The sequence below is a fragment of the Berghia stephanieae genome, chromosome 15 (genome assembly GCF_034508935.2).
Source record: "Berghia stephanieae isolate SIO BIC M18660-M18661 chromosome 15, UCSD_Bste_1.3, whole genome shotgun sequence".
Taxonomy (NCBI): domain Eukaryota; kingdom Metazoa; phylum Mollusca; class Gastropoda; order Nudibranchia; family Aeolidiidae; genus Berghia; species Berghia stephanieae.
The window spans coordinates 8,425,757-8,436,652 of NC_088374.1; the positions used below are offsets into that span (position 1 = coordinate 8,425,757).

At 35.6% G+C, this 10,896-nt stretch overlaps 1 protein-coding gene across 1 annotated transcript in view; it reads right to left on the bottom strand.

Annotated features, from left to right (window-relative positions):
* Nucleotides 1–9,852: 9,852 nt before the first annotated feature.
* The window catches only part of LOC144960324 (cilia- and flagella-associated protein 337-like), a 50,031-nt gene continuing 48,987 nt past the window's right edge, over nt 9,853–10,896 (bottom strand). Inside the window, exons 31-32 of the mRNA XM_078893389.1 lie at nt 10,564–10,896; nt 9,853–10,114 (exon numbers count right to left, since the gene is read on the bottom strand). The exon at nt 10,564–10,896 is cut by the window's right edge and continues 4 nt beyond it. Of these exons, the coding sequence (XP_078749515.1) occupies nt 10,706–10,896 (191 nt within the window). The 3' untranslated portion in view covers nt 9,853–10,114; nt 10,564–10,705. The remainder of the gene's footprint in view (nt 10,115–10,563) is intronic.

The window sequence follows — 10,896 nt, forward strand, 5'->3', positions numbered from 1 at the left end:
CGTGCCATGATTTGATTGATAATATTGGTTGGCGACGACGGCAAATGACCTGCGACACAGCACGTACATCAACCACTTGTAACATATCAATAACGTAAATAATAACGTTCTCTTTATTATCATTCGTTCTCAAGCGGAAATCTGTCTTAAGGTAGCACAGCGCCGCAATTGGAGCCAGGGAGAGATGGTTTGCTGACGACCACATAATTAATTAACCAGTAAATTTTTGACCACCCAAAACCTTAAATTTGTGGCAGTGGCACACCCTCACACGTGCTCGGACAAATATAGTTGGTTGTTTTAAAGCGGTGACGTGAATGAAATCGACCTCTCTCTGATCATAGTTGTTGTTTTTATACCGCTAATGGGTGACCAGTTATTACACGATTTTCTCGATCATATTATAAACGTAAACTTACTTACACATAATCGTTTTCTTTGTTAGTTCTATTGATCAATCTGTAGAACAGTGGCTATATTACTTAAACAAAACATCGACAGTAAAACATGTGTAGTTTGCTTTGTCCACCAATCACTGCCACAGTTTACATTAAGACGATTGTCCGAGAGGCAGAGCCGTGGTTATCTACCTGTCTATACGGTGGATGTTCAAACTAGGCATCTTTCGTTTAAGAAGCTGAGTCACACTGCCTCCTCCACCCCCTCCCCTCTACATCAATGGCAATGTACGGTTTCCTCGAACGTTTTTGCATGTCTCGACTCGAGGAGTTGAGGAAATCGTGCTGGAGTGTATGATTATTTTTTAATCTTGGAAAATGAAACAGTCTCTTGCAATCGAAATGATTTTTTTTTTGTTTGTTTGTTTTTTTTTTTTGTTTTTTTTATTTAAAAAAAAAAAAAATTGTCATTTGAACCACCTTTTTATTTTTATGTTATTGATTGAATGTTGAATGCAAATGTTACGGCTCGAAGTCCCAAAAAATAAATAGCAATAAAAAGATAGAAAAGAAACTTCAATAATTTAATTTACAAAAACAGATGCCTTGTTATTTATTATTGATGATAAGTTAGTCCCTTTCTAAATAGGGATCATGTCCTGTACCGCTTTGTGAGACCTTTTATTATTCAGATTTGATACGTACAGTAGAACCCATTATTGTTTTTACTCAGCCAATTTGATTAGTTCTCAATAAATTAAACCAATCAAACTATAAACGTTCAATGTTACACACAGTTTTGTGTGTTGGTATGTTATATCCGGTTGGCGGATGCTGTGAGGATTTTGGATAAATTCATAGCATTGATAGGCTAACGAACAAATTACATCCTGACAGTAGGTACTCCAAACCGCCGGATTCTGTCTTCAGCGGGATTCTTTCTCTCTCGAAATATCGGTCTTTTATAACTGTCGGCCTTTGCTTCGGAACTAAGCTAGGGATATATTTTAGCCCAATATAAAAGTGATAATATGTGACCCCTCTTCTCAAAACGGTATTATGTCGGGATGGACCAGATGCTAAAAAGTCAAATTATAGTTAAACTGGTCGAAAATATGAAACGTTGGTATTTAGCACAGTAAAATATATTCCTTCTCCACTATAAAGCATATAAACTCAACTTAAACGTGATATTTCTGGCTACAAATTCCATTTTCAGCTTCTTAATCATCTCGACTTAATACCGTTTTGAGACGAGGGGTCACATATAATGTCTTCTTTCAAAAAATATTAACAACTTTGGGATAATGTTTCTGGTATATAGATGTAGTGAGAAGTCTCCCCATATCGTACACTAAGGACTTTCATAGGAAATCGTTCTGGTGTAGCGTAGATTTTGCTTGGAGGCGACGAATGTTTTGACCATATAATTAAGAAAAACGTTATTTTACAAGGCTATGCCTGCGTATCTGTCCGAAAATTAATGTGAATAGAGATCTATCTCCTATGAGTCGTTTGACCTCAACCTAAACGGAGCTTAAAGCCGGGCGGGACCTACATAAAACGAATCGTTTGTCACACCATCAGACTACAGAAAACGAACCAACTGTCGCACCATTAAACCACAGAAAACGAAATGTTTGTCGCACCATCAGACTACAGAAAACGAACCGTTTGTCACACCACTAGACTACAGAAAACAAACCGATTGTTCACACCATCAGACTACACAGAAAACGAACTGTTTTTCACACCATTAGACTACACAAAGAACGAATTGTTTGTCATACCTTTAGACTAGAACATTCTACCCATCACATCCGGCATGTGTGATCCACAGTGGTATAGCGCACCTTGGTTACAACGCACTTGACAGGACTGGAGGACATTGTTCGTTATAACCGAAGTTCGATTCGTTAAATGTGAGGTTTCACTTTTGGCATCAATGAAAAGGGAAATATAGCGTTAAAAGAACTTAAACTTGGTTAAAATAGGTGGACTATGTCTCATTACTTGCCAAATTTCCCTGCAGCACCACGACGCAAGTAAAATTGATCATTAACCCATATTTGTGCGGCTTTATGGTCTAGTGGTATGACACTCGCTTTCGGGTCGGAAGGTCCTGAGTTCGAGCCTCGCTCGGCGCATAGTCGAGTTCTTGGAAACGGCTCTTTACTCATATTCTCTCGCTGTACTCAGGTGTAAAATGAGTACCTGGTCGTTAACAGCATTGTCTCAGTTGGGAAAACAAGTGTAATATCGCTTAACAGGTGTCAGGTATCGTTCTTTATGTTACATGTTGCTGTGTTGGTCAGGGACCCCTTGTAAAGCGCTTTGAGCACGTTTAGTGGATATTGCGATATATAAGACTCTTTAAAAATATTGAATGGGTTAATGGGTATTTAGCACAGTAAAATATGATATTCCTTCTCCTCTATAAAGCATATAAACTCAACTTAAGCACGATATTTCTGGCTACAAATTCCTTTTTCAGCATCTTAATCATTCTGACTTCCGACTATACTGAAAAAGTGGTAGTTTTAAAGAGATAAAAACAGAAGTCGCTACTTTTCTCCAGTCTCCATTACAACAATGTAATGTTGCTGCTCGAAGCACGAAGAATCTTCTCACCTTTAATCCATCTCATCTCATGAATAAAACCCAACGTTTTTCTTTTTTGGGTAAAATTGCCATTCAAACAGATGGAGAAAAACACAAATTATGGCGAATGAAGTAGGTACTGCTACCATACAATAGGCCATGAAATATCCTAGAATTTTACTTGGAGGGATGCGAATATTTCTTTTTTTTTTTTTCATTTATTAAACTCGTTATTTTTTTTAAATATTTTTTTTTATCATGCAATAATACATACTCGCAAGCTTGATAAAAATAACTCGTTTAATAAATACAAAGAATGAAAGAATCGTTTATTAGTACATACTATTTTATCAGCTGTAATAATTTATTCTGGCCCGTCTCGGGGGGTTTAATGAATATTCTACGGCTATGTGGTTTTGTTGTATGACACTCGCTTTCGGATGGAAGGTCCTGAGTTGAGTTCTGCTCGACGTATTGTTGAATCCTTGGAAAATGCTCTTTACTCACATTCTCTCACCGTACCCAGGTGTAAAATGAGTATTGGTTGCTTATAACGCTGTCTCTATCGGGACAAATGTAATATCGCCAAACAGGCGTCATGTCTCGTTCTATATGTTACGTGTTGCTGTTGGCCAGGGACCCTTTCTAAAGCGCTTTGAGTATGTTTAGTGGATATTGCTCTACATAAAAGCACAGTAATCTGTCAGGATAAGTCCAGGAAAATTAATTTACAGACATAGATAGATAGAAACAGACGCAGGGTTTTTAATGTTTAGATATGCAGCTTGAAGCTAAATTCTGATACGAATTTTACCAGAGTAAGGCAGTTAACTGGTAAAGAAAGGGAAAGTTGAAATGATACTAGGCTGCTAGAAGCTGTGGACTGTAAAAAGTAATAAACAACAACTTTATATAGAAGCTTCGAAGAAGAAGAATGAATTACCAAACACAGAACATTTCAGACTCAAAACCATTCTTCAGCCAATATAATAAACAATAAAATGGGAGAGGCCTTCCGAAAGCTCCTACATCCCCAGTATTCTTTTTTTTTTTTTTTTATAATGTTCTGGTAGGGGGTTTGGGAGGGGGGAAACTTTCTTTAAAAAAAAAAAATAGTCTCCCCCCTCCAAATAGAACATTATATTAAAAAAATTTTCCTCCCTCCTAAACCCCCTACTAGAACAAGAATACTGGGGATGTAGGAGCTTTCGGAAGGCCTCCCAAAAAAACCATTAAGATCGACAAATGACGAATGTTCAGTCATATAATAACAAATCAGCCTTAGTGTCTAAAACACTAGACAAAAAAGTGAGGAAATATTTATTATTGCTTTTTAAATTGTAATTTTTCCTATACATGAAAAACTGGGAATAGTTGTTTGGCATTTTGGAATGCAAAATAAGAAATAAAAATTTAAAAATCAACGACAAAATTCTATTTACAATAACTAGATAATACTGCCCCCCCCCCCCGCCCCCGCCCCCCACCAAAAGAAAAAAAAATTAAAACAAAAGAATAACAAGGAAAATGTTACCAATGTTGCACACCAGTAGTAGTCAAGTTACAATGTCCTGTTTTAACAGTACTGCCTAGTGAAAAAGTAGTAGTTTTAAAGAGATAAAAACAGAAGTCGTTACTTTTCTCCAGTCTCCATTACAACAATGTAAATGTTGCTGCTCGAAGCACGAAGAAATAAATAATAATGTGAAATTGAATGTAAGGTTCAATTCAATAATATACAAAAACAGATAAAATAGACGTTTCAGGTTTCTCCTTTATCAACAAAACAGGATTAATAAAACACTACAGATGAATGCGATACTGTGGAAGTGGCGTTGTTAAGATGAAAAAAACAAGCTCAGGTTCAGGTTATAAAACAATGAGAAATCAAGGCCATAATAGCATTTAGATATCAGACCTGTTATTAAGTGCATATAAGATCATTTGTGACCCGTCATCTCAAAACGGTATTATGTCGGGATGAACCAGATGCTAAAAAGTCAATTTAACCCTCTCCATACCAACTGTAGGAAAATCGTCACGCTCGTTACGATACAACCAACACTTTTCTTATTCAGATTTCTTTTGTACATCATAAAATTTAAAGAAAATGAACAGTGTGTTGTAGAGCATGTTTTGCTAAAGAAATTATGTATCGCAAGAACTTACTGCTATTGGGTTTGAGTGATAAAAATCTATTTTTGTGTTAGTTGGGTGTGAAGTTTTGGGGAAATCCTGACAATGGCTGGTAAGGAGAGCTAAACTGGTCAAAAAATTGAATCATTGCTATTTAGCCCATCTAAAATATGGTATTAAATCTCCTCAATAAAACATACAAGACTCAACGCAAGTCTGAGATTTAAGGCTAAAAATTCAATTTTTTAGCATCTTAATCATCCCGACATAATACCGTTTTTAGAGAAGGGTCATATTTTTATCAATTCTAAAATACCTTTTAACCCTCTCCTTACCAATCACAAGAAAATAGTCACAATTCGTTACAATGTAACTAACAATTTTCTCATTCTGATTTTTTTTTTTTATACATCAAATTAATTTTATTTTGTTATAGATCTAGCTATAATTTGACGCAGTGTTCTAGAGAGAGCTCATTTTGCTGATCAATATTATGTATATATTGTGTTTGTTGATTTTCTGTTTCAGTCAGAAAAATCTATTTTTGTGCTGGTTTGGTTTGAAGTTATTTGGAAAATAGTGATGGAACCGTGACTGTAAGTGTCGCTGTCATTGGCATTGCCTCACGTCACTACTTGCAATTTAAAAATATCTTTTATATAGCGCAATATCAAAGCGCTTTACAAGGGGTCCCTAGCCAACAGCAACACTTAACACGTAGAAAGGGACATGACGTTAGGCGATATTAGAATTTATTTGGGACAAAGACAACGCTGTTAACGACCAGGCACTCATTTTACACCTGAGTACAGTGAGCGAATGTGAGTAAAGAGCTTTTTTCAAGGATTCATCTTTGCACCGCCCGGGACTCGAACTCAGGACCTTCCGTTCCGAAGGCGAGTGTCATACCACATAGCCACATGAAAAAGTAACTCGGGGACAACCAAATAAAAACAAAATAGTTTATTCAATTTTATTTAGTTATCACACTTCACATTATTCAATGAATGGCGGAAAGAAAATGGTTGAAAATGATAATAATAATAATAATAATAATAATAATAATAATAATAATAATAATAATAATAATAATAATAATAATAATAATAGTAATGTAATAATAATAATAATAATAATGATAATGATAGAAAATTACCTACAACAAAAAAAGAAATGCATCTAAGTTAATAATTTAGATAACTCTCTGGGCGACAGAATTGTCTGGGCACATGCATGGGAAGGTGTGGTCAGGGGTACGGTTTAGAAAATAGGAAGGAATTTTAATTTTTATTTCACCCCTCCCATTGGAAAACCATACCATACCTTGGCAAATTCGCAATCGTTGAAAAATGTTTTGAACGCGTTGATTAAAAAAAAATATTCAAGATTGCAGAATGTTTGCCCTGATTTTATAGGTTTAAAATAATGTGTAAAGGACAGATGATTGGCTTTTTAAAATAATCTTTTGGTGCGCATGAATAAAATCCAACGTTTTTCTTTATTGGGTAAAATTGCCATTCAAACAGATAGAGAAAACCACAAATTATGGCGAATGAAGTACTGCTACCATACAATAGGCCATGAAATATCCAAGAATTTTACTTGGAGGGGTGCGAATATTTCTTTTTTTTTTTGAATTTATTAAACTCGTTATTTTTTTTTAATATTTTTTTTTTTTATCATGCAATAATACATACTCGCAAGCTTGATAAAAATAACTCCTTTAATAAATACAAAGAATGAACGAATCGTTTTTTAGTACATACTATTCTATCAGCTGTAATAATTTATTCTGGACCGTCTCGGGGTTTTTTAAAATGAATATTCTCCGGCTATGTGGTTTTGTTGTATGACACTCGCATTCGGATGGAAGGTCCTGAGTTGAGTTCTGCTCGACGTGTTGTTGAATCCTTGGAAATTGCTCTTTACTCACATTCTCTCACCGTACTCAGGTGTAAAATGAGTATCTGGTTGCTAATAACGCTGTCTCTATCGGAAAAAAATGTAATATCGCCAAACAGGCGTCATGTCTCGTTCTACATGTTACGTGTTGCTGTTGGCCAGGGACCCTTTCTAAAGCGCTTTGAGTATGTTTAGTGGATATTGCTCTACATAAAAGCACAGTAATCTGTCAGGATCGACCAAGTCCAGGAAAATTAATTTACAGACATAGATAGATAGAAACAGACGCAGGGTTTTTAATGTTTAGATATGCAGTTTGAAGCTAAATTCTGATACGAGTTTCACCAGAGTAAGGCAGTTAACTGGTAAAGAAAGGGAAAGTTGAAATGATACAAGGCTGCTAGAAGCTGTGGACTGTAAAAAGTAATAAACAACAACTTTATATAGAAGCTTCGAAGAAGAAGAATGAATAACCAAACACAGAACATTTCAGACTCAGAACCATTCTTCAGCCAATATAATAAACAATAAAATGGGAGAGGCCTTCCGAAAGCTCCTACATCCCCAGTATTCTTGTTTTTTTTATAATGTTCTGGTAGGGAGTTTGGGAGGGGGGAAACTTTCTTTTTAAAAAATGAAAAGTCTCCCGCCTCCCAAACCCCCTTATAGAACATTATATAAAAAAAAAGTTTCCTCCCTCCAAAACCCCCTACTAGAACAAGAATACTGGGGATGTAGGAGCTTTTGGAAGGCCTCCCAAAAAAATCATTAAGATCGACAAATTACGAATGTGCAGTCATATAATAACAAATCAGCCTTAGTGTCTAAGACAGTAGACAAAAAAGTGAGGAAATATTTATTATTGCTTTTTAAATTGTAATTTTTCCTATACATGAAAAACTGGGAATAGTTGTTTGGCATTTTGGAATGCAAAATAAAAATTTTAAAATCAACGACAAAATTCTATTTACAATAACTAGATAATACTGACCCCCCCCCCCCCCCCCCCCCCCCCCCGCCCCCACCAAAAGAAAAAAAAATTAAAACAAAAGAATAACAAGGAAAATGTTACCAATGTTGCACACCAGTAGTAGTCAAGTTACAATGTCCTGTTTTAACAGTACTGCCTAGTGAAAAAGTAGTATGTAGTTTTAAAGAGATAAAAACAGAAGTCGCTACTTTTCTCCAGTCTCCATTTCAACAATGTAAATGTTGCTGCTCGAAGCACGAAGAAATAAATAATAATGTGAAATTGAATGTAAGGTTCAATTCAATAATATATTATGAAAACAGACAAAATAGACGTTTCAGGTTTCCCCTATTATCAACAAAACAGGATTAATAAAACACTACAGACGAATGAGATACCGTGGAAGTGGCGTTGTTAAGATGAAAAAACAAGCTCAGGTTCAGGTTATAAAACAATGAGAAGCCAAGGCCATAATAGCATTTAGTTACCAGACCTGTTATTAAGTGCATATAAGATCATTTGTGACCCGTCATCTCAAAACGGTATCATGTCGGGATGAACCAGAAGCTAAAAAGTCAATTTAAAGCTGAACTGGTCAAAAAAATTGAATCATTGCTAGGTATCACATCTAAAATATGGTATTAAATCTCCTCAATAAAACATACAAACTCAAAGCAAGTCTGAGATTTCAGGCTAAAAATTCAATTTTCAGCATCTTAATCATCCCTCCATAATACCGTTTTAAGGCGAGGCGTTTTAAGGCGAGGGGTTACATTTAATCAATTCTAAAATACTTTTTAACCCTCTCCTTACCAACCATAGGAAAATCGTCCCAATTCGTTACAATGTAACGAACTATTTTCTCATTCTGATTTTTTTATTTTTTTATACATAAAACAATTAAACAATATTTTATTTTGTTATAGCTAGAAAAAAATATAAAAAAATTGATGCAGTGTTCTAGACAGAACTCATTTTGCAGAACAATATTATGTATAAAATGTACTTGTTGATTTTCTGTTTCAGTAAGAAAAATCTATTTTTGTGTTGGTTTGGTTTGAAGTTTCTGGGAAAGTTCTGAAAATGGCTGGTATGTGGGAAGTTAAAATGACAGTACAAAGAAATAACATGAAAAGTAATGAAATTCTGATTTATTTACTTGTTTTTTTTTTTTTTGTTTGTTTGTTTTTGTTGTTGTGGGGTTTTTTTTCCTTGGAGATGGGAGGGGGGGGGGGGGGGGGGGGGGGGGAGGAGGAGATGATGATTTTTTTTCTTTGTTGCATGTGCCTAGTCCCAATAGCTATAGCATGTCATTCTCTATTTAATACCACATTGGAAGAAGCTGTGGACTGTAAAAGGGAACAAAGAAAAATGATGAATTGAATAGCTTCAAAAAAGGACAAAATACCAAACACGGAACATTTTGGGCTCAAAACCTCACTTCAGCTAAAAAAAATAAAAATACAATGAAAACATAAATACATTACTCTAAAAAAAAAAACAAAAACAGATAGATGGAAGAGAAATATTTGACACGTCAATCCTGTAATAATCTCTCTCTCTCTCTCTCACTCTCTCTCTCTCTCTCTCTCTCTCTCTCTCTCTCTCTCTCTCTCTCTCTCTGTGTCTCTCTCTCTCAAGAAATTTTTACATCCCAAGATCTTAGTATAGAAAGCCTATGCCAAATATTTCTCGTCGATCTGTTTAAAAAAAAATAATGTATGTATGTTTTTATTGTTTGCTGTTTTTGTTATTTTGTTGTCGTTGTTGTTGGCTGATGAAGGGTTTTGATACCAAAAGTTTCCTTGTTTGCTATTTTGTTCTTTTTTGAAGCTGTTATATTCATTCTTTTTTTTTGTTTTTTTTTTTTTTTGGAGACTATCATTGACTCATTCTCGAGACTTGTCACTTCCTGGGTAATGTAAATGTTTCTGCTTGAAGCTTGAAGAAATAAATAACAATGTGAAATTGAATGTAAGCTTCAATTCAATTACGAAAACAGATAGAATGGACGTTTCAGGATTCCCCTTTATCAACAAACAGGATGAATGAGACACTCCAGATGAATGAGATGATGTGGTAGTGGCGTTGTTAAGATCTCATTCATCTGTAGTGTTTGTTGATAAAGGGAAACCCCAAGATATGAAGTGAGTAGAAAAGTGCCAGAAGACAATAGAGAATAAAAATTTTTCGCGGCGGTGGTGGGGTTTGAACCTGCGACCTTATTGGTACGACAACTCCGCCTGGCAGGTGAGAGCGTGGCTCTACCGTGTGAGCTATCCACGAACACAAAAATATTCGTTTCAAACCCAAGTCATTTCTAGATCCCGCCGCGAAATTTTTTTATTCTCTATTGTCTTCTGGCTCGTTTCTACTCACTTCATATCTTGTTGTTACCAACATAAGTGCCTGCTCCACTCACTTTTCTGAATACCAATAAGGTCGTACCAATAAGGTCGCAGGTTCAAGCCCCACCACCGCCGCGAAAAAAATTTTTTTTATTCTCTATTGTCTTCTAGCACTTTTCTACTCACTTCATATCTTGTTGTTACCAACATAAGTGCCTGCTCCACTCACTTTTCTGAATTAAAGGGAAACCCGAAACGTCCATTCTATCTGTTTTCGTAATTAAATTGAAGCTTACATTCAATTTCACATTGTTATTCACTTCCCGAGTAGAGCATTCCTTCAAAAATGTTTAATCAGCAACTGTGGTACCAACGGTTGTGGCTAAAGAGTTCTTTCTTGTTCCCGGAATTGGACGTAATTTGATGCCGGCTTTCGGTGCTATGCTCTTCCTAGGTGACATGGTTGGTCTCCCTTGGTTCCCACCTGGGTTACCCATCTGCATTCCGATATTCTGCAGAGTTGTCCGTGCATTTTTACCCT